Source organism: Bombina bombina, chromosome 1 (assembly GCF_027579735.1).
Source record: "Bombina bombina isolate aBomBom1 chromosome 1, aBomBom1.pri, whole genome shotgun sequence".
Taxonomy (NCBI): Eukaryota; Metazoa; Chordata; class Amphibia; order Anura; family Bombinatoridae; genus Bombina; species Bombina bombina.
Window position 1 is genome coordinate 955,182,161 of NC_069499.1, and position 25,527 is coordinate 955,207,687.

Sequence of the window (25,527 nt, forward strand, 5' to 3'; positions counted from 1 at the left end):
CCACCAGTGAGTGCCTTTTTCATCATTTTGTATATATATGTGTGTGTATGTATATATGTATATATATATATATATATATATATATATATATATATATATATATATATATATATATATATATACATACATACATACATACATACATACATACATACATACATACATACATACACACATACATACACACATACATACACATACACACATACATACACACACACACACACACTCCGTGAACCCCCATTTGAATAACCCACGAGCCGCCACTGTGCACAGTTCCTTGCAAGTCCCAGGTCATGCATCCTTATTCGATGGTTACATGTCCTCAATGGGATGTTTCTATTGATGAAATTGTGAGGTAAATGAACTTCCTTTTTTATATTAAGATTTTCATATGATATTTTCTAGTCAACATTTTACAGATATTCTGCATCACTTCCAAATGATTTAGCATATGGATGACATGTCCCTTAAGCATCAAAGCTATCTAGATTAAGAGAATATTTACAAATAATTATGTCATTAACTTTATGGGTATAATTATAGCGTTCTCGTAATATAGTATATGTGCATAGTATTTTTTTTTGTCTTAACGTAATAAAAAAGTATCACATTTCCTTATACATTATTATACTGTTTTAGATTGTGTTGTTTCCTCACCTCCCATTTTACAGAGCTACTTTAACCATTAGTCCTTAATTTCTGGGATACCTGTGTTGGGGTTCACCGATTTTAAAAGTACCTATGTGCTCAGTGTATTAAAGGAGAATTAACGTCAACTTGCAGAAGGTGTGTCTGCAGGTGGCTGGTTGTTCTGCAAATCTTATACTCACCTGATTGCATTCTTGATAGTTTGATGCTCGGAAATGCTACTCCACCAGTCTGAAAGTTCCTCTGCAAAAGGGCAGTCTGGGAATCAAGGGTTCTTTGTCTTGATTTCTGCGCTATTTTGACCATTACTAATTCTCAGTGCAGAATGTGTAACTTCAGAAACTGGGGGCTTGTTTATATGTTAAAATGAAAAGCTAACAAAGCTAAGCTGTTGCCATGAAAGGGAAAAAAAATGTATTAAAATATTGTGAAATATGAATTAGTGAAGTGTGTTACACAAACTTTAAATACACCATATTGCTAGATATTATTACCATTTTGTTTTACAGTCTTAGGACCAAATGCTGAAAGAATAGTCCAATCCGCTAGAAATGTCCATTTCAGTCTCGCCAGTTTCTCGGTCTGTCCGCCAGGCGATATGTTATTAAAACAAAGTGTGCTGATTTTTGCTGTTCAGACAAGTGGATATGTGCCTTCCATATGAAACAATAGGGACCACTGCCTGTTCAGTAATTCACTTACATCACCAGTGAATGTGGATCTTGGCAGTGTTGAGGGGGCATGTTTTCAAAGCATCTTTACACAACATATACTATGTGTTCAGTAAATGTAAAAATGATTTCTGTTTAATAAAAGTTCAAATAAGATATGTAAACTACATTTAGTTGTACATTTTGGTAGATTTCTTACAATTGCTAATCTCACCACTGAAATGGCAGTGAGATAAGTAGGTGTGAAAAGGTGCAGCTAAGATGGTGAATATTGTGTACAACATTAGACACTCCCATCAATGTTTCCCTATTAAAATACCGGTTACTCCCATGAAACGCCTATTTATTTGCTATGTATGTGATCACTATTGTTAATAAAGAACAAACAAAAAAAAACTTAATGGGACAGTCTAGTCAAAATTAAACTTTCATGATTCATATAGGGCATGCAATTTTAAACAACTTTACAATTTACTTTTGTCATCAAATTTGCTTTGTTCTCTTGGCATTCATTGTTGAAAGCTAAACCTAGGTAGGCTCATATACTAATGTATAAGCCCTTGAAGGCGGCCTCTTATCTCAGTGCATTTTGACAGTTTTTCACAGCTAGACAGTGCTAGTTCATGTGTCCCATTATAGATAACCTTGTTTTCACTCCCGTGGAGTTACTTATGAGCCAGTAGGCCTTGTGTGATTGGCTTACAAATGTGCATTGCTATTTCTTCAACAAAGGATATCTAAAGAATTGAGCAAATTAGATAATAGAAGTAAATTGGAAAGTTGTTTAAAATCACATGCCCTAAGGAAGCCGGTGGGAGGAGTTCAGGTGTAAGGTCAGAGAGACACCTGCTCTGTATCTCCTAACGAGCTATTGGCAGCGGGAAAGCGTGCTGAACACCCCTGGCCTGGGGCGGCTCAAGCAAGCAAGTTATACTCAGCTATCGGCTCCTCCAAAAGTGCTAAGACATCGCACTTACGCTTACAGATTGGATACATGGCTTTGAAATTATGACAAAGTATCAAAAGAAGTAAAGACATATCACAGATCTTACTACTGTCTGATCCTGTTAAACAAAAAAAGCCAAAAAGTTAAGAGCTCTCCTGGTAGAGCAGCAGAACGATATATAAACGTTACACTCTGTTTGTCTCCTAGTCGGGACTCTAATACCAAGAAACAAGGCAACTATTGAGAGGCTTTCCTGAGCACCGGACGTGGGTGCTCACAGACACAGAGACTGCTGCGATAGTGGTTCGTGATTTGCCCGGAGCAGACTGACCTAGCGGTTGATCACTGGAATGAGAGCCTGTGTGACCGGGCTAAACTGACCTGTTGGGGATTGTGTCCGGCGGGGTACCTCTGGCTGGTGGTCCTCTCCTTTCCGGCTTCACATAGCCCCTCTTCTGCGGTTGGGCACCTGATACGGCGGAGTGATACTCCCTCTGGACCTTCTGAGACGGTTCACCGCAAGACGCGGCTCCTGTGGATCACCTGACCGGGACATCTGATTCCTGAAGGTGCGGCGCTGATCTGCGCTGTGGGAGCACTACCCGAGAAGCGGCACATTTGGTGTTTGCCTGCCCGTGTTTCAAGAGAAGGGCTGGAATACCACCTGCAGCACTTGTTTTTCCTTCAACTCCTTTATCTTTCCCCACCGATGTTGCGTGGAGAGGTAAAGAACCAAGAACCCTGTTTAAAGAAGCCCCCTAGAGAACTTTAACCGCTGGAGACACATTATACCCTAAAGGACCAGGGTCAGGTACTATCTTATTATACCCCAGAGCTATTCTTTTACAATATACGAATGCTTTTTGCTAGCTCTGGCCTGTGGGATCACTGACCACTTTACTTCAGTAAAAACTTAAATCACATACCAATACAAAGTGACTGGAGAACTGAACGTTGTAACATATCTAATACCACTAGCTGCTGAAAACTGACACAATTGTATACATAGATAGGGCTGCTGCCAAACTGCTTAATTAGAACATGCAACAGAATGGCGTAATCTATCAGTGACTCTGATTATACACCCTTTTTAGTTTAGACTGTTTTTTTTTGTTTTTGTTTTTTGCCTAAATAAGATTTTTGTCTGCATATGGGCCCATTTGCACGTCTGTGTATATGAGTTAGGGTATATGTGGGCACTTCTGGGTCCTATATTATTAGGTCTAAACCTACAATGTAATTCTATTCTTCAAAATAGTCACTTTTTACCTGTGTATGACTACCATCTGTTGAATTGAAAATAGTATTGCTCAAGATAGCACTGCTTAAAAGCATAACGGCATATACTCTAAAAAATACTCTACTTTTTCCCCTGAGATATTTAAAGTACCTAAGATAAGTAAAATATTCTAGGGTGGATACAACCCTAGGCGAAGGGGAAATAAAGCAGAGAGCAGGAGAAAAGGGATAAGAAAAATTATTTTTGCAAGCCTGAAACTAATTAAAAAATTGCTACTGATAACAGAGAAATCACAGCACAAAATTTATTTAATTTATCACTCCCCTCACAGTCACTCCCGTCACTGAGTTTTTATTTTTTGTTTCCACATAATCACTATTGCATGGATAAATTTTTCACCACACATACTAAAACACCTCCCTCCACTATGGCTGGGAGGCAGAGAGAAAAATGAAATAATAAAACCACACCAGAAATCACAACAGACACCTCTCCCGCTAGCACAAATATGTCACAGATAAGAGAGACTATAGACTTGCAAACTTTAGTTATACAGATTTCTGAAGCCCATTCACCTAAATTTGACACCCTTAAAGCCGAAATAAAACAAGACATACACGCATTGGTAACTGAAGTTCGCCAGTTCTCAAACAGATTAGGAGAAGCTGAACAAAGAATTTCTGACTTAGAAGATAATGTGATAGCCCACAATAGCAAGTTAGACACTATAAACTCTAATCTTACAAAATTTCAGCTAAAATTGGAAGATATTGAGAATCGGGCTAGACGAAATAATTTCAGAATCATTGGTATCCCTGAAGAAAAGCAATATGAGGATCTTGACAAATTTGTAACAATAACACTGCCACACTTATTGCAAATTCCTCAATCACACCCAAGGATAGTTATAGAGAGAGTGCATAGATTAGGAAGACAAATGGCAGAGAGCAGAAATCCCAGACCTAGACCAGTCATAGCCAAAGCCCTTAACTATCAGGATAAACTTTTATTACTGCAGTACTTCAAAAAAAATCAACCTATATTTCTGGATGGAGCTAAAATTATGCTTTTCCAGGATTTCTCTGCAGAAACATCTGCCAAAAGAAGGGACCTGGCCCCGCTATGCACCAAGCTAATAAATCAAGGTCCCCGAGCCACTATTATTTATCCAGCAAAGTTGAAAATAATAATTAACAGTACACATTTTTTTGAGTCAGCTAGAGAAGCAGAAACATTTATATCAAAACAACTTCCCTCAGAACAAGCTAAGATTTCAATCTAGTAGAGAGGAACTGGCATTTATCTACAGCTGGATATTATCAATATAGATGGCTATGAGATGTATAATATTCACACACGGCTTAGATCATAGTTCCTACATTTTTCAATGGTTTTTGTTATATGTTGGGGTGTCTTGTCATGTCTTGTTTTTTTTTTTTTTTGTGTTACCCTATTCTTTTCCTCTCTTTTATACAATGTTTGAATGATTGATATATTAAACGGTTTTAAATTGACCTCTTGGAATATTGGGGGTATCACATCACCTATCAAACGCAAAACAATAATAGCACAGTTAAGAAAAATTCGGACAGACATCACATTTTTGCAGGAAACTCACCTTAAAATGCAAGAGGTTCTTAAACTTAAGTGCTCTTGGGTGAATGAAGTACTTGCGTCGCCCAGTACCCAAAGGAAGGGAGGGGTAGCGATTCTACTCGGTAAAAAGATAAAATACCAGGTTCTCCATACTAACTCAGATCCAGAAGGGAGGTTCTTAATGGTGAAAATTAAAATTGACCAAATACTCTACACATTATGTAACATATATGCTCCAAATGTATTTAGTTTCCCCTTTTGGGAAAAGCTTCAAGCAAATTTATTGTCCTATACAGAAGGCTTTTTGATATTAGGCGGGGACTTCAACATGGCACCGCAATTTCCCCTAGATAGGTTAAGGCATAAGAATTCCTCTCTCAGAAGCAAAAGGGATAACTTAGAAGCCAAAATGTTTCTCAAACTTTTTCAGAATCTCCGTCTTAGAGATATATGGAGGTCACATAATCCAGAGTCCAGGGACTTTACTTGCCTCTCTAAGGCGCACAAGTCACTGTCAAGAATTGACTTGATTCTTATAGATGAGAGATTATGCAAAGTAAAATTAGATGTTAAAATTTTACCTATCTGCATATCGGATCATGCTCCAATCCTCTTAGAGTTCTTCCCGAGCAATCCTACTTCAAGATATTCCAGATTTGTTTTTCCCACTTATCTTGCTTCGGATCTTAAATTTAAAAATTGGCTAAACACTAAGTTCCAGGAATACTCTTCCTTTAACAAAGAATACATTAATCGTCCCATAATTTTTTGGGAAGCCGCTAAGGCGGTTTTGAGAGGAGAAATTTTAGCTTATTCTATAAACAGGACAAAAAAAATGTAAGCTTAGAGAAAGAGAAATTATAAGATCTGTTTCTAATTCTTATAACTCCTACCTATTAGACAAAACACCTAGAAATTGGGCAAAATATACCCAAGCGTTAAAGGAAAGAGACTCTTTCTTTTCTTTTACTTAAGGCTACACAGAAAGATCTGAAATTCCAAGCCAAACTATACAGGCATGGGAGCAAATCGGGAAAACTGCTAGCAAAATTAGTAAAAAGAGATAAGTGCTCATCAGTGATAGATTCATTACAGGGAGAAGATAAGACAATAACATCTTCAGAATATATAATTAATTCCTTTGTTGAATATTATCAGGACATATACTCTTTGAAAACCTCATTTACAGGTACGGGAATCTTTTTGGGATAAAATCACATATAATTTGGTATCGGCAGATCTAGTTGAAGTGCTCAATCTTCCCATAACTGAGCCCGAGATTTCAAAAGCAATTCTTGATCTCTCTTTAAACAAAGCCTCGGGCCCCGACGGTTTGCCTAACGAATTTTATAAAATACTTGCCAAATCAATATCACCTCATTTACTTTCTTTATATAATGAGATTTTATATAAAAGGCATTATTCCCCCACCCAGTTTTTCTGCTTCATTTACAACCTTAATTCTTAAACAAGGGAAAGAGCCCGATAGAAAGGAATCATACAGGCCGATAGCATTATTAAATACCGATTATAAAATTTTGTCCTCCATTATAGCAGACAGGCTCCAACTACTTCTCCCCAGTATGATACATAAAGATCAGGCAGGGTTTATGTCTAAACGAAATTCGTCAGCAAAGATCAGGGAACTTTTTTTAACTATAGATTATTTTAACAAGAAAGGGGAGAGGGAGGGGGAGAGAGGCGCCCCGGACGCTGCAATCATTGCAATTGACGCGGAGAAAGCATTTGATTCTGTTCATTTTGATCATTTGTTACACTCTCTCCATCAATTTGGTTTACAAGGTAATTTTTTCAATTTTATTGATAATCTATATAAAACAGCTTCTACTCGAATATTAGTTAATGGTTTAACTTCTTCAAATATTTTTCTTAAGAGGGGTACTTGTCAGGGGTGTCCTCTCTCCCCCCTCCTTTTCTATATCTCAATTGAGCCCTTTGCCTTATACATCAGACAACATCTTGATGGTATTAGGATTGGTGAGAAAGAGATGAAATTAGCTCTATATGCTGATGACATCTTAATTTATACATCTAAAACATCCATTTACGTCCCTAAACTTATATTAATCATAGAACAATTTGGGGCTTTTTCTGGTTATAGAGTAAACATGTCGAAATCCGAATTATTATGGATTAACCAATCCAAGGACTCTATGGGTAATATTCAATTTAAAATAGTGACCAACTCCTTTAGATACCTTGGTATCATGATCTCTTCCAATCCAGATACGTGGTATAATCTTAACATACCTTGTACTTTTGGTACTCTGAGAGAGGAGTTCAAATTATCCCATAAAGAGTTCTTCGCCTACCTACAAGTAAGACACTTTGCCCTAAACTTAGTCGATAAATTTGGTTGGACTTGGTCACTGGGAAATATAGAGAAATGGCTAATCTTAGCTAAAAATGGCGTAACATCAGTTTCCCCCATATATCGAGACCTGAACTCCTCAAAAGGCAACTCCAGGTTGGAAAAATTACTTGATAATTGGGCAGTGGTTTTATCGCAGAACCTGGGAGATATTGAATTAATTCAATATTCACTATCTGAAGTCTCAAGAATTACTCTCTCCTCATCTTGGAGAGAATCCCATATAAGATTATTACTTATGACTTATTTTACTCCTGAAAAAGCCGTGCGCTGCAAGAACATTGAATTTAATTTATGCCCCAGATGTTCCTTACCATCGGCCAATCTTCTGCAAATGCTTTGGATTTGTCCAAAAATTCAACAGTTTTGGCTGAAGGTACAATATTGGCTTAATACATTAGGAATCCCCCCTTTGACCCTCTTGCCAGTACACATTATTTTCCTATGGAAAGATCCGGAAGATAGACTAGTAAATACTAAAATAGTTATCTTAGCTATTTTAGCAGCAAGATACCTAATCTTAAAAAAAATGGAAAAATAGGTCAGCCCCCAGTATCCAAGAGGTCAAAAACTGCCTTAAAAAACAATGTATTTTGGAACAAATAGACACCAATCTGGAAGAAGAAAGGGAGATTATTTTGTTTTTCAGAAAGTGGTCTGTTTTTATTAGATCTTTTCCCTTAAACGAAATTGACAGTTTAATATATCCATTCAGAAATACTGAACTGGTTTTGCTTGGTCTTTGGTAATATTTTTTTTTGTTTGTTGTTTTGTGTGTCCTGTTGAGTGTTGTAATGATTATGTCGAATCGTAATTGTCTTTTGTTAAGGGGGGGGATATAGAAAACGGAAAAATGTATTTCAACAATTAATGATGAAGTTCGAGGAGTATCGGATTGAAACCATCTGTTAAGATCAACAGAGGTTGAAAGCTCTCAATTTTTATAGAAGGGGTTTATTCTTTTTTTTATTGTTTTTCCTTTGTTTCTTGGTTTTTCTTTTTTTTTGGGCACATCAAGATATGAAATGTATACCATTGCTGGGTTTCTAATTATTTGCCTTGCCCTTTTTTTATGTTGTTTCCTCTGAAATTGTATGAAATCTTATAAGTCTGTTGAAATACAATAATAAAGAGTAAAAATAGAAAAAAAAATAAAAAAAAAAAAAATCACATGCCCTAGCTGAATCATGAAAGTTTAATTTTGACTAGACTGCCCCTTTAATCATGCAAAAAAAAAAAACACCTGCACCAGGTATAGTGCTGTTTGTCTAAGTTGAACTTCCTCTGTCAATGGAGGTTGTGCGAAGTTGGTGTCTGAAGAATTTAATCCTTTTTATGGGTACTTTTCCCTGCATGTAAGGATTGGGGTCTAGCTGTGTCCACGTCAATCCCTTGAGTAAGAGTAGTGGTTGCTCTTAGCAGTTAAAAGGTGGCGAGACATTCCTTGCTTTACTTTTAACACTTTGCTACCCCTTTGTGGAAAGCCAGAGTTGGTCCATGAAAGGGAGCGTAGTGCCTGCCACACCTTGAGGATCTGCATCTCTTCTAGGTCATGAAGGACAGCAGCACTTAGGGGATTAATCCTCCTCCTAGATCCCTTTTTTGTTGTTATCTACAAAGATAATAATCCTTGATTAATATGAGGATTCATATGGGCAAATTTTTTATTGGCACACTTAAGTTTATTCCTAACTTGGCAGTATGAGATTGGAGAGAGAGTTCTCTCAATGGGCTGAGATGTATTTTTGTCTAGAGACATGTGTTAGACTTGGGATAGGCTGGTGAGCCAAGCAGTGCTTTATTTGCGGTTTGCTCTTTAAGACAGTAATGCCGTTTTTACAAGCGGTAGATTTCAAACAGCGCCTTTTTTCCTCTGCAGGGAAATATTGCGCACTTTATTTTCAGTCCGGTCACGTGACACCCTCACTTCCAGTTTAGCAGAGCGGTGCCATTGCAACCACACTGATACGCAGTAGAATTCAGCTCTTCAAGTGGAGGCTTTTTTTGGTGGCTTGATCGGATCGTATAGCTGAGCAAGTCAGACTCCATTCCTGTTACTAGTGTGGTATTATCTTGGCGGTAGGAACCTCAGGCAATCTGAGGTATTTTTAATCTATAAAAGAAGTTTCCCTTCCTCATTTGATTTTTAATCTTTAATAACATTTTAAAAGAATTTTATATTTCTTCTTTCATTGCCTTTTTACTTGTGGGAATTATTAGCTATGGACTTAGAACAGGATCAGTCCAGCTCCATAGATAAATGTTTACTTTGTTTAGAAGCCCAAATTGTTTTGCCTGTGCAATTTTGTTCTTCTGGTTTATCTAAGACTTTAAAATTTAAAGACAAAGTACTCCCTTCTGAGCCTAATGTCTCTCAGGATAATGCTGTGCGTGACATGCCTCAGCTTTCTCCTCAAACGTCCCAAGCTTTCTCCTCAAACGTCCTAAGCTTTAGGACACAGAAGGCACAGTATGAGAAACAACTCTTATCTACCTGGAGGTGTTTATTTACCTGGGGATTTTGACATTCAGGTTTCTTCTGCAGTGGCTTTGTCAGCTTTCCCCTCATTGGGTAAGTGTAAGAGAAAATCTAAACACTTGCCTAATGCTAAGGTTTCTGATTCTAGGAGTGCATTAGCCACTCTTACTCAGATGTCTGATGATTAGAATACTTCAGTAGCTTCTGAAGGTAAGATCTCAGACTCTGACACTTTAGCAGAAAAATCTTCAGAATCTGAAGAAGTTAATTTTAGATTTAAGCTTCAAGGAGGTTCTAGCTACGACTCTGAACCGGCGGTTGCTGTCAACTCCTCAAAGTCTTCAAAATTGGATAGAGTCTATGGTTCCCCATCTTCGTAGGTGGTTTTTTCCTGTACCATGGAAGATGTCTGAAATTATTTCTCAGGAATGGGACAAACCAGGGCTTCCTTTTTCTCCTTCGCCTGTTTTTAAGATGATGTTTCCTGTGGTTAACTCTATTCATGACTCATGGCGCACTGTTCCAAAAGTAGAAGGAGCTATTACTACTCTTGCTAAGAGAAGTACCATTCCTATAGAGGATAGTTGCTCTTTTAAGGACCCAATGAACAAGAAGCTATAGGCTTACTTAAAAAGATGTATGTCCATCAAGGGTTGCAGTGGCAACCAGCAGCAAGTATTGCTACGGTTGCAGGAGCTGCATCTTATTGGTGCGATGCATTATCTGATCTTATTACAGAGGAAACTACAGTAGAGGAGATCCAAGATAGGATCAAAGCTCTTAAATTGGCCAATACTTCTATCTGTGATGCCAATATGCCAATTAAAATCTTGGTCGGCCGATGTCTCTTCTAAGACCAAGCTTTTGGCTTTGCCTTACAAGGGAAAGACTCTTTTTGGACTTTGTCTGGCAGAGATCATTTCAGAAATTACAGGTGGGATGGGATATTTCCTACCTCAGGACAAGAAAAACAGACCTAGACATAGTCAGACTTCTAATTTTCGTTTCTTTCGTAATTTTAAGGGACAAAAGTCATCCTCTTCCTCATCTAAACCGGATCAGCCCAGATCTTCTTGGAAATCCAACCAGCCCTGGACTAAGGAAAAGAAAACAAAAAGCCTTCTGCTGACTCTAAATCAGCATGAAGGTTCCGCCCCTGATTCCTGTGTGGATCAGGTGGGAGGCAGGCTTTCTCTTTTTCGTAAAGCCTGGATACGCAATGTCCCAGACCCTTGGGCGGTGGACATAATATCTTAGGGTTACAGAATGGAATTCAAGTCTTGCCCTCCAAGGGGCAGATTTCTCCTGTCAAGACTATCCTCAAACCAAATAAAGTAGGAAGCCTTCTTAAACTGTGTAAAAGACCTATACTCTCTGGGAGTTATTGTTCCTGTCCCTTTAGCAGAACAGGGTCTAGGATTCTACTCAAATCTATTTGTGGTTCCCAAAAAGGAGAGAACTTTTCGGACCATTTTAGACCTTGTGTCTAAACAAATTCCTCAGGGTTCCGTCTTTCAAGATGGAAACTATTTGTTCCATTCTCCCTTTAGTACAGAAAGGTCAGGTCACTTTATGGCGACCATAGACCTGAAGGATGCATACCTTAATGTTCCCATACACAGGTAACACCATCCGTATCTGAGGTTTGCCTTTCTGGACAAGCACTTCCAATTTGTTGCACTTTCATTTGGTCTTGCCACATCCCCCAGAATATTCACAAAGGTTCTGGGGGCGCTATTGGCTGTGTTCAGATCCCAGGGAATTGCTGTGGCACTTTATCTGGATGACATCTTGATTCAGGCGTCATCTATTCAACTAGCCAAATGTCATACAGAGATGCTGTTGTCTTTTCTACTTTCCCATGGGTGGAAGGTGAATTTGGAAAAAAAAGGTTCTCTTGTTCCATCTACAAAGGTGCGTTTCCTAGGGACTATAATAAATTCCCTGTCCATGAAGATTTTTCTGACAGAGGTCAGAAAAGACCAGATTCTTGCTTCCTACCTTTCTCTCCAGTCTGCCTTTCGCCAAATGCATGGAGGTGATTGGACTGATGGTGGCACCCATGGACATCGTTCCCTTTGCTCAGTTTCATCTGCGACCGCTGCAACTTAGTATGATCCATCAATGGAACAGAGATCATTCGGATTTATCTCAAAGGATAAATCTGGTCCCCCTGACAAGAGACTCTCTCTCTCATAGTGGGTGTTACAGGAACATCTGTCTCAGGGCACTTGCTTTCTGAGACCTTCCTGGGAAATTGTGACTATGGATGCCAGCCTGTCAGGCTAGGGTGCTGTTTGGGGCCATCTAAAAGCTCAGGGTCTGTGGTCTCGAGAGGAATCCTCTCTTCCCATAAACATCTTGGAATTGAGAGCTATCTTCAATGCCCTATTAGCGTGGCCTCAACTAGCGTTAGTCTGGTTTATAAGATTTCAATCGGACAACATCACCTCAGTGGCTTACATTAACCACCAGGGAGGGACTCTGAGTTCCTTAGCCATGAAGGAGGTGACTCGAATTTTGCAGTGGGCGGAAGCCCACGATTGTCTCCTATCTGTTATCCACATTCCAGGAGTGGACAATTGGAAGCAGATTTTCTAAACAGACAGACTTTTCATCCAGGGGGTGGGCTCTTTATCCAGAAGGGTTCTCTCAGATAACCCTCAAGTGGAGGGTTCCAGAGTTGGATCTGATGGCGCCAAGGTTCCAAAGTACGGCTCATGGTCAAGAGATCCTCAGGCCGTTCTGATAGATGCTCTAGTGGTTCCTTGGAGGTTTTCTTTGGCTTATCTGTTTCCTCCGTTTGCTCTCCTTCAACGAGTCATCGCTCGTATCAAACAGGAGAGAGCATCAGTGATTCTAATACCTCCTGCATGGCCTCGCAGGATGTGGTTCGCAGATCTGGTGAGTATATCATCTCTACCTCCTTGGAGGTTACCTCTGAGGAAAGACCTTCTACTTCTGGGTCCTTTCCTCCATCCAAACCTAGATTCTCTGTCGCTAACTGCTTGGAGATTGAACGCCTAGTTCTGTCTAAGCGTGGTTTTCCTGATGCTGTCATTGAAACTATGGTTCAGGCTTGAAAGTTGGTTACTCGCAAGATTTACCATAAGATGTGGCGTAAATATCTTTATTGGTTTGAATCTAAGGGATTCTCCTGGAGCCAGGTGAGGATTCCCCGGATTGTGTCTTTTCTTCAGGATGGACTGGCTAAGGGTTTATCTGTCACTTCTCTAAAGGTTTCAGCATTATCTGTCCTTTTGCACAAACGTCTGGCAGATATACCAAATGTTCAAACCTTTGTACAGGCCTGGTTATAATCAGGCCTATGTTTAAACCTGTTGCTCCCTCATGTTTTCTCCCTCCTTCATTCCGTGTCCTCTAGCTTGGGTATTGGTTCCCACTAGTAATTGGAATGATGTTGTGGACTCTCTGTCATAGGAAAGAAAACAAAATTTATGCTTACCTGATTTATTTATTTACGGACATGGAGAGTCCATGACACCGCCCTCTTTTAATTATAATTCGGCAGTGTTTTGTGTAAACTTCAGGCACCTTTTAACCCTTGTGTTTCTTCCATTTCCTTCGGCTGAATGACTGGGGGTTATGGGTAAGGCAGTTACACTTAACAGCTTTCCTGGGGTGCTCTTTGCCTCCCCCTGCTGGCCAGGAGTTCAATATCCCACTAGTAATTGGAATGACGTTGTGGACTGTCCATGTCCGGAAAGAAAGAAATTTATTAGGTAAGCATGTTTGTTTTTTAATCAATATAAATTCTGGAGTAGACGATCCCTTTAAGAAACCTATAAGAGGTGCAGGGATGTATCTATATTGTACATGTGTGTAGTGTGTTATATGCATGTATTATACAGTAAATTACTATATTGTGTAGTAAAAACTTTGATATTTTACAAAGTGTTATTAACTTTTTGGTGTTTTCTTTTTAGGAACAAGACTTCTTGTACAGGATATTAATATACCTTAGAAATAGCCATTTTTTGTTTTACAAAGTGCAGTTTTTTAACTTTGCATTATATGTAAAATGTGGTTTTAGGAATTTACAGCTTTTTTTTTTTAATATTGTATTTTAATAGCCACTATAAGTTTTCCCTTCATTGTATGTATTTTAGGTCTAATATTGCAATTGCTGTACCAAACGTGTTATATGTTAATGACTCATTAGTGTGAACGCAATATTAGAAGTATAACTGTTTAGTACTGTGTAAACTTACTTTGATACTTTTCTATTAAAATAACGCTATAGCAAACATGTTATTAATAACCCGTTCTCAAAATCTTCTTCACAAAAACAAAATAACATGGCAAAAGTAAAAAAAAAGGTGTTTATTTAAATAATGAACTAACTTTAAATGCATAAAATAGTATTTTACAGTATAATGCATACATACAACAAACTGCACACACATAATATACACACATTCCCCTAGCTCATATAGGTTAATTATTGATGTCCTAGCTTCACTATTGTAACAAAACAGATTGAATTTCGGTTGACACATTGTCAATTGTATTACTATTCACTACAGTGTAAAGGTATCTTCTATATTACATCTTTTCTGCAGATGGCAATGTTGCTTTTAACATTTTGCCAAAGAGAAGTATAGTAAAACGCCTCTAGGCAAGACTTCCTTCAAACGATTAGATTACGATGCGGGTCCCTTTATAACATAGCACTATTGTGACAATAATTATAAGATCTGGGCCTAGAAGAGAAGATACAGAGTAGTGTTTGCTTGTAAATAACTTTTGCATAATAATAATATCAGGCAAGACTAGCCACAGTCATTAAGTTACCAAAACATGCGTTGTTTTGAGGATCATTTTCTCATCACCTCTGCTGAGGCACAAATAGGGATAGATATGTGGCAGGGTTAAGATTGTGATATCTTCAGTGTGCACTTTTAGTTGTCAAAATTGGAAAACCCAATTTGAAGAGTTAAATTGCATAAAAAGTTGACGGTTCCTTTCTAGAAATGAACAGAGTGAACATGTTTGTTTTTATCTTTTTTTTTTTTTTTTTTTTTTATTTAAAAAAAGCAATAAACTGACTTGTATCAAATTGAAATAATCAAGCCCAGCAAAGCTAGGGTTAAACATTAAACACATCCGGTATATAAGGCTGAAAAACTGACCCTTCAGACATCTTGATAAAGGTCTGAGGGCTGTAACGCGTAGAAGCTGCTGAAGGAGTTATACAGTGTTTCTAATTAACACCTGCAAACTAAAGCTGGATGGGATTAAGGGTACAAAAAAACATTCTAACTAATAAGTTTGTTTTTTCCCCCGAGTAAGTTGCATGAAGATCAACCTATACATATAAGTAAACGTATCCGACGATCATATTACTTTCCAGCGTGCCAACCCGTATCTTGTGTTTACACTGACAAGATTACACAGAGTTGGAATAGACCCTGATATTTGCTACTAGCAAAAAAAAGTTTTATATGTTCAGACCGAGATACCTACTTAAGGTTATTATATATAATCAAATCCAATACAACTTACCAAGAATTCAAATCCGGACGCTGAATTTCATTGGCCGGTAAATCTGACCTGTGATTGGTCCACCGGTATCATGTGATCGAAGAAACAGTGAAGGATACTAATGGCCACCTCGCCACACTGTAACAGGGAGTCTAAGAACGTTGTTCTATATAACCATTATTGGAACACCTCCAAGCATATTACGAGAATTATACAAATCCAATAAAAAATATATCTTTTTTTATCAAGGAGTTATTAATTGTTTGTATGGACTTTGGGTACGATATCCATACTATGTTTTTTTATGTCATAACTTCTACACTTTACATATGGATGCATCCGTTTTTTAACTATTATATGTAAAATTGTCAATTGTAATATATATTAAATATTTTATACTGGGATAAGAATAAGCTTTTTAGCGCCAACCTCTTTTCTGTTTCAATTGTATTTACCGCTGTTAGTTAAGAGATCTAACAGTTTTGGAGGTGTTCAACTAGCTCTCAGTAATTCATTTCTGGCTGCTCTGGATTTGACTTTAAAGGGACACTGAACCCAAATTTTATCTTTCAGGGTTCAGATAGAGCATGCAATTTTAAGCAACTTTAATTTACTCCTATTATCAATTTTTCTTCCTTCTCTTTCTATCTTTATTTGAAAAGCAAGAATGTAAGTTTAGAAGTCAGCCCAATTTTGGTTCACAACCTGGGTTGTGCTTACTGATTGGTGGATAAATGCTGTCCAAGGTTCTAAACCATAAATTGGCTGGCTCCCTAGCTTAGATGCCTTCTTTTTCAAATAAAGATAGCAAGAGAACAAAGAAAATTTGGTAATAGGAGTAAAAGTGAAAGAAAAAATTTGGGTTTAGTATCCCTTAAACTGTGTTTTAACCCCTTTCCACAGTTATTTGTAATCAATAGTGCAGTGCTGTAACACCTTTTTTCTTTTTGCAACTTTTAATTGATTGTTATAAACAAATCAAAATAGAGGGAAAATATGTACTGTATAAAGTGAGTGCTTCATCTTTCCTAGAAAAGGAGCTTTAACCTCTTAAACCGAAACTCCCCTAACCTATTGGCACATGTACAACCTATATTTATAAACACTGTTGTTATATTAGTTATTTTATTATTATATCCTTGTTTTACTTAATATTAGAAAGCAGTGGCGGCTGGTGAATTTTTAGGATGGGGGTGCACAAGACCCTGCCCCTATATATATACACACACACACACACAGAGTATATATATATATATATATATATATATATATATATATATATATATATATATATATAGTAACTATAAATATATGAAGTATAATATATATATATATATAATCATAAACTTGGGGACAGATAGGAGACATAATACTGCAATGTTCTGAATCATGAAAGTAAACAGGTTTGAGGTCCAGCTCCTGCAATATTGACAGTGCAAATAGTTTTATCGAACCTAAGGCAACCTCACCATTGTCCCACATTTAAACTTGCAGAGTGTATTTGATTTGAATCACCTCAAACCATTACTTTCCATAACTGAACAATAGTTTTGTGTGACATGCAGGGCTTCATGTATAGTGTAGCTTTCTGATGACTGGTTATAACCAGAATATACAGCAGCTGCATAACACAATAATCTCACACACACACACATTGGTTTTGTAAGGCTGTGCTTTCACTCTCTTTTACCTTCTGCCTTCCCTTTCACAGGCACGTTATTCTCCCCTAACACTCCTATGCTTAGCTTCTCAGCCCTTCCTGTTAGCACCATGATGATGTCACTACAGCTCAGTGAGAGGGCTGGTGAGGAGGCGGGGCAGTGCAAGTCCTACTCTGTTAACTCTTACAGTACTGGCTGCTAATTCCTGCTGCATAATTATACCCATAGCAGCAGGGATTTGCAGACTTGTTAAGATCATTTAGTTCAGGAGTTAATGCATATGAGCAGCTAACAGTGAAAGCAGTCAGAACTTCTGACTGCTTTCACTGTTAGCTGCTCAAGCAAAGGATTCACGGATGTTTCATAATAGTTTGGAAACAATTCCAGCTTCAGCTCTGCCTGACTCTCACCTCCAGGAGAAGAGGCATCCATGCTGTCAAGTCTGCAATCAGCCTCCTGCTTTATTTTGCTAACAAAATCTGGCTGTGAAAAAAGGAGAAGGAGAGATAAAAACTGTATTTTGCTTGCAAAGTCTCTGATGCCTGACTGAGGATTACTAAAAACAAAGAGGGAGAACTGCTCTCCTTTGCTTATTGATATCCTCAGTCAGGCATCAGAGACTTTGCAAGCAAAATACCGATTTTATCTCTCCTTCTCCTTTTTTCACAGCCATACAATATGATGCTGCTGCCTTCCTGGTGTTTCCCCCACAGCTGGAGATTTGACTAATGTCTGGAAGCTGCTCTCCCCTGTGTGTGCCGTTTGCAAACTGCCTGCTCTCTCCAGCAAGAGGGAGCAGGCAATAAAGACAAGGCAATAAAGACAAGGCAATAAAGATAAACAGTAACTCACATTATTAAATTAAAATATAAGCTCCTACTCACTCAGCCCTCCCTGGCAGCAGCGTGAAAGTGAACCTCAGAGCGTCGCAGCTAACACAGGCAGCTAAAAAAAAGGAAGCATTAAACAAAGTGCTCCCCCTGCTGCCTGCCCATAGCAATGAGCCAAATCGCACACTGAAGATTGTGCGATAATGAAAGGTATAGGCTCAGTTATGGGCGGAGCAGCAGCCACATAGAAAATATCTGCTAAGGGCTAAGGAAGGCTATACCTCTCTTACCGCACGTGCGGTAGAGAGGTATAGAGATATATAAAAGGGATTTTTTTTATTTTTATATTAAACTGTACAGTAGACAGTAACCTTTTTTGGCTAAATAAATATAATTTTTTCCAATAGGGGGGCTATTGGAAAAATTATATTTATTCAGCAAAAAAAATAATTTTCTTTCTTTTTTCTTTTTTCTCCAGGGGGGCACTTGCGATTGTGCACATATGGAGGAGCCTCCACTGTTAGAAAGACTTACTGCTTGTAATCTCATGTCACCCTAGGAACATTATCCATCCTTTTTTGTGTTTTCTGTGCCTTTACAGAGTTTTACAGAAGACCAATTAGCATTAGTGCAACAGAACACATTGATGGTGGAAGAACGAGAGAGAGAGATCCGTCAGATTGTACAATCCATCACAGACCTGAACGAGATCTTTAGGGACCTGGCAGGGATGATCGTTGAACAGGTATATTATACTGGTATAGAGCAGGTTATTTATTTAAAATGTGATCTGTTTTATAAACGGCTGATTCTTTAGGAATGCAGTCAAAATATTGTGATTTATTGTAAACAATTCTATTTTTCAGGGTACTGTTTTGGACAGAATTGATTATAATGTTGAACAGTCCTGCATCAAAACAGACGATGGCTTAAAACATTTACAAAAGGTGGGTAGGTTCTTATTGACAATAGTTTACTGAGACATTCTGTCTATAGAATTATGTTTATAGTGTTAAAAGGAAATCTTTCTGCAAATTTTTACTTAAAATTAAAGTAATATAAGTACCTCTAATTTTAAATGCTTTTGTTTCTCCATTGTATTACTTAGTTTGTGCATGCAAAAATTAGTAATGGAATTAAAATGTGTTTTATCTCATCTAGGACCTGATAAGATGCTCCTGCTTGGAGAGAAATAATAGTGCAGACTTCACAGGGGCTGAACTCACTGAATGCTCAAAGAAAAAGGGCAGAGCTCTCCAGCATTGTGAGATCTCGCACAAGATTCTAGATGGGCAAATTTTGCTATACTTTTCTAAGGGGTGATCCCTGTAATTCTGTATGTGACGGACAGACAAACCAAGTTCAATATAGCACTGTATGATATCGGAATTTTGTTACGCTTAGTGCTTTGTATTTTAAATTACTTTACAAATGCATATAGAGAGAGAAGTGCTCTACTATGAACTAACAGCTCAGTAGCTTGTTGTATGGCGAGATGCCACCCATGAGCAGCCTCTTAGCCCAATTTCGCTTTGCACAGAGAACAACTTTCCTGAGGTATATCAGTCTGATCCCGCCTAGTTAGGTCAGTCCAGCCCCTGAAATACCAGGCAATATATTACTTTACTCTTGGATTTCACTATTACATTTAAGCTTTTTTTTTTTTTTTTTTTTTTTAACATTTACAGTAGGTTTAGATCAAGCTGTGATTTTACAAATTCTGATTATATTTTGAAAGTTTTACAAATTAGGATCATATTTTGTATATTTTGGTACCTTTTACAACTTACATTGCACTTTGTATTTTCTCTATTGTAAAATAAATCAGAGCTTTATAAAGCTCCCGGTGCTAAACAGGGGAGATCCTATGATTTGCCTAAAGCATTTTAAAAAATCTAGTCTCACTGAATTATCTTGTCAGCTTTATGCAAGTGAAGTTTGCTCAAAATTCACAATAAACTTATTTAACTGATAGAAAAGTAATATATACAAACCTATAGGAAAAAACAAGTTAAACTGTAGGCAAAACATTTCAGTTTAATTTGTATTTGCTGCAAACAGAGTTAATATCAACCCCAAGAGTTTTGATTACTCTCTTCTCTGAAATTTTGTATCCCAGACAGCTTCATTACTTTCTATTGAAAGCACCTCTCATGGACCTCCAGGTTCCGCACTTTTTCTTATAGAATTCAGTAAGTTCAGCCCCTATGAAGTCTGCACTATAATTCCAATCTGGAGAATCTTTGCTTATAGAAATTAATGAAGCTCTCTGGGAAACTGAAGCTGTCAGTTTTTCAGCATTTTAAATATAAGTAATACAAAGTACAATGTAATTTGTAAAAGATACACCTACGTATACAAAGTATGAGCCTAAAATGTTAAAGTTACACAGAATCTGTGAAAGCATAATCAGAATTTGTAAAATCACAATCCTAAATACACTGCTGTATACAAAATAAAATACAAAAAAAGAAAGTGCAAAGTTTAAATATACTACAACGTAATCTAAAGTAATATAAAATACAAAGCACAGTGTAAATGCAGCAGAACTGTTATGTAATGCATTGCTATGTTGCACTGGGGTAGTCTCTCCTTCACATACAGAAATGCACTTGCAGAAATATAGCAAAATCTGCCTTTTTTGAATTTCAATAGGGATCTCGTAGTGCTGAAAGATTATATCATCTTGTCTGAGCGGAGAGGTTTATAATGATCAGGCCCATATCATGACAGAGGTGGATCATGTAAAGCTGATAACTGCTTAGAAGATTAAGAGACACAAAATAACTTTAAAGGGATACTAAACCCAATTTTTTTTTTTCTTTCATGATAGAGCAAGCAAATTTTAGCCACTTTCTAATTTACTCCTATTATCAATTTTTCTTCTTTCTCTTGCTATCGTTATTTGAAAAGCAGGAATGTAAAACTTAGGAGCCGGTCTATTTTTGGTTCAGCACCCTGGATTCTGCTTGTTTATTGGTGGCTACATTTAGACACCAATCAGCAAGCACTACCCAGGTGCTGAACCAAAAATGGGCCGGCTCCTAAGCTTTACATTCCTGCTTTTCAAATAACGATAGCAAGAGAAAAAAGGAAAAATTGATAATAGGAGTAAATTAGAAAGTTGCCTAAAATTGCATGATCTATCTGAATCACGAAAGAAAAATAAATGGGTTTAGTATACGTTATTTAAAGTAAAGGTTATATTTATTCACAGAAGAAGGGAAATTACTGTAAAATTACCAAAAAAAGATATAGATAGAGAGATATATATATATATATATATATATATATATATATATATATATATATATATATATATATACACACATACACACATATAAACATAACTAAACATAAACATAACATTTGTTTAATTGGGAACCTTTGATTCAGCTAAAACCATTTTTTTTGGATCATTGTAAGGTCTTTATCTGCAGCTATGTCTAAAATGTTGCATTGGTATAGCAGAACTGCCCAAATTCTCAAAATTTGCACTTTTAAGACAAATGGTTTTAAAGGGTTCTCTAAGAACACACATGCATGGTTTTGCAATTGTTTTTAGTAATTAGACAGCTGCTAATTGGAGCACACTTTTGAAATTTCCAGGAGTGAAGGGGTTAATCAATTGTCTGTTAAGGGTAATATTTATTGTAGTGTAGGGATTACCCTTCCACCTGACACCTACCACCTCCCTGATCCCTACCTGGTCCCTCCCAAACAGCTCTCCTCCCTACCCCTTGCCACCACCATCTTACAGTAGGTACTAGCAGCCAGTATGCAGTTTAGAGCTTTTTTTTTTTTTAATTATTATGATTTATTTTTAAATTATTTTCTGCAGTGTCCCTCCTCTCCTCCCCCACCAAACAGCTTTCTTCCCTCCCCCTTCCCCCCTGGTCATTTCCATCTTTGTTAATGGTAGACTGGATGTAAGTAACATTTTATGCCTTTTTTAATTTCTGTATTTTTTTTTTTTGCTGGGCAAAGTACTGTGTGACATAGTACCTACATCCATTTGGCTCAAGGGGTTAAATGATCAGTTCACTCACGGGATGTAGTCGATTAGCAGCAACAACACTATTAACAACTAAAGTGTAATGGAAAACATTTATTGTAATAAATACATATTTTATTTTTATGTTTTCCTTTACTTATTTTCTGTTCTGCTTGACGACCCTGGAATGCCCTAAGGGACTGTCCTAGTAAGCTTTAATACCTCACCCCATGGCCAATCAATTTGCTGTATGCAATTATATGCAAAGTATGCTAATTTAGCGGTGCGCATGCGCAATTGTCATCTAATGCATGCGCCCTATCCTTCAGTGGTGTGCGCACAATGTCATTGGCACACGTCACTTGGTTATACAAGGCTTTGTTTCTCTGTCATTAAAACTCAGAATTTCCATTATATTTGGGCTGAACTAGTTTTGATCCCTCACTAAGCCATTGTTGTTGTTGTTGTTGTTGCAACCATTACACCCCTATATACACACACACACATACACACACATACATACATATACACACATACATATACACACACACACACACACACATACATACATACATACATATATACACACACATACATACATATATATATACACACACACACACACATACATATACACACACACACACACTCCAAGTGAACCTGACTATATACACCCCTGCTCTCCCAGCTCGCACCTACTTTGACTCTTGTCCTCAGTAGTACCAACCCCACTCTGGCCCTGCTGCTACCGGTTGCAGTGTACAGAGCTGTCATGCAGTGAGCACTGAAGGCCGCTGTGTTTATGCTCTGACCGGATCACTCTGTAAGGCAGCCATATGAGGACAAACATTTTGTGAGTTGAGGTCATGGTGCACAGTGTAGGAAGGTGAGCTGATATAGATGAGCTGTGGTCAGGGTACAACATAGGGCAGGTGAGCTGAGGTTAGTGCACAGCGTAGGGTAGGTTAGCTAACGTCAGGGCACAGTATAATGTAGGTGAGCTCTATGCTCAGGGACAGATAAAAAAATCTACTCAACACGGACGCGCTTTTATTGAGCTCAGGTCCGTGTTAACACTTGCAGTCATTGTGGGGGCTGGAGCATGCGCTATGCTCTGAAGGGAGTGACACCGGAGTGGTCACACATATAGAAAATATTATAAGTGGTATAGGTAATACAATTCAAAAACAGATATTTAAAAAGAAAGATTAACAAATCAATAAAAAGATGTGTATTGATTATTCAGCACTAATGTATTTAACTATGAAAGTTATCATTTAAAATGTATTCACATTTTGGGTAAACTGTCCCTTTAAGTATTGAAAAAAAATAAGCATACATTTTTATTGTCTGTAAAGTAAGACCTTTTCTTGTAATTTAGATGTCCTTCTCTGTTAATTAGGGACACAACACATTTCATGCACCACCTCTGATTATCATTGCTACCATTATGGAGCCTAGGTTATACGGCAGCTATCTAAAGGAGAGTTTCTGCACATTTGCAAACACACCAGCCCTGGAATGTAGTGAAAGATTTTATCATGGCGGCTCCCATGACTAGAGGGAGGCGGGGAATAAGATCAATATTATGCTTTATAAATGTGTTTAGTGTTTAATGTCACTAGAGTGTTAAACCAGTGAAAGTGTGTGAAGTCTGCACTAACTCTTTTAATGAATACATTAAATGACTTGAAAAGGGGACAAAATAAATCTTGAAAGCAAAATGCTAAGTTTATTTTTTAAATACTGCATATAATTGAACATTTTATTTTACCGTTTCAACGTGTTTAATGCCCTTTATAAAAGACTATGGTTTGAATCTATTAAAGCATACTGAATAGTCCCTAGCATTCTTAGCATACTGTATGTGGATGTATTTATAAATATAAAACAACTTTTGTTTTTCTTTTGTTTTTTCCCCAGGCTGAGCAGTACCAAAAGAAGAATCGCAAGATGCTTGTAATTTTAATTTTATCTGTCCTTGTAGTAGTTCTTATTGTTGTGCTAATTGGTGTAAAGTCTAACTAGGTCATTTCTAGCTTTGACTTTTAATTTTTTTAATTTTATTTTTTGGGGTGTTTTTTTTTTTTTTTTTACCTGTGAATCTTCCTTTTGTCATGTGGGTTAAGGACCTGTGATCTTGCAAGATATTTTGTGGACTTTTCTGGAATTTCTCCCTGAAAGAATTCACACACAAGAATTCACACCAATGTGATGCTAACAAATGTATAATAATTTATTTAAAAACTACGTCTGGAATTGTATTTGAAAGAGCACAATATGGACCAATATAGAAACATTCACAGTGATTATGCGTCTCCTTTTACAAGGACAAACACAACATATTGTATGTGTGCTAGGGAAAACAAGCATTTCTCGCTGGAAAAACGTGCACCATTTAGCAGCAGTTCTTACGTTGATCTGTTCCTGAAGGACAGTTGCAATCTAATTTTAGAAGTGACGGAAAATGCTATGGGCTTTTTAGATTATGTGCTATAAATGGATATAAGGCATCTGTAAGACATTTTGCAAGATAAAGTGCATTCAAAAAGGCAACTTTTTTAAAAAAAGACGGGATTGGCATCTTGGAATTGGAATCTGTCTATTGTAAATTTTACACACTAATTATTGTCAGTCAAGTTTATGCACCATTCAGCAGCGAAACCAATCTCCATAGGAAAGCTAAAGTGTATATGTGTATATAATATATCACATTATTACATTACTAAAACATTTATTACACAAGACCAGTGATACAGATAAATATATATATATGTGTGTGTGTATGTATATATATATATATATATATGTATATACACACACTGCAGAGTGTTATTACAGGAGTATGCTTGGTATATGCAGCGCCATCCTTTATTTATTTATGTCCCATTTACCAATAATGGTAATTTATGATTAGGGGTATTAATAGCACTTTATATTGTATTTTTTAAACTATTGTAGAGTTTATGATTTCCTGCTGGAGAAGGGGGTTAATGTTTGTTTGTGCTGCTGTTGATCTGTTATTCTATAATGGTTTGGGATGTCATTTTTATGGGACTTGAGCTGTACTAAGTGTTTTATCCATTACATAAAGGGGCCAATAATGCTGCCGATCGTGTCTTTTTCAGCATTCAAAGGTTTATTATGTTTGTATACTTACTGAAAGTCTTTAAAATACTCCAAATTCTTATATGAGATGTATATGTCTACTGCTCTGGCCCTACTGAAATGCAACGCCACATTAAAGTATACTTTACATGCCTGCATTATGGCTGTCTGCTCATAATTGGCATCACTGTTTATCTAATCATTATGACTAGACCTGCAAATCTGCAGTGTATATAACACAGTATTTACATGTTTCCCTCTCTGCGTAGCTCAAGCAAAATCTTCTATATAAAAAGCTACAAAACCTGCTTACAGCGAAAAAGATCCATAGTATTTATAGTACTGCCAATGTTTAAAATGGATGTCAGATGTTTTTAAATAAAGGGACCATGTTAGATTTGTATTCTTGCTGAGCCAGAAAACACAGTTTAGAAATTCTACTTATCGAAATAAA

At 37.2% G+C, this 25,527-nt stretch overlaps 1 protein-coding gene across 1 annotated transcript in view; it reads left to right on the top strand.

The window, feature by feature from the left end:
• The window catches only part of STX16 (syntaxin 16), a 178,882-nt gene extending 153,651 nt beyond the window's left edge, over positions 1 to 25,231 (top strand). The window contains exons 6-8 of the mRNA XM_053704804.1: positions 18,573 to 18,716; positions 18,838 to 18,918; positions 23,889 to 25,231. Of these exons, the coding sequence (XP_053560779.1) occupies positions 18,573 to 18,716; positions 18,838 to 18,918; positions 23,889 to 23,993 (330 nt within the window). The 3' untranslated portion in view covers positions 23,994 to 25,231. The remainder of the gene's footprint in view (positions 1 to 18,572; positions 18,717 to 18,837; positions 18,919 to 23,888) is intronic.
• The last annotated feature ends 296 nt before the right edge of the window (positions 25,232 to 25,527 follow it).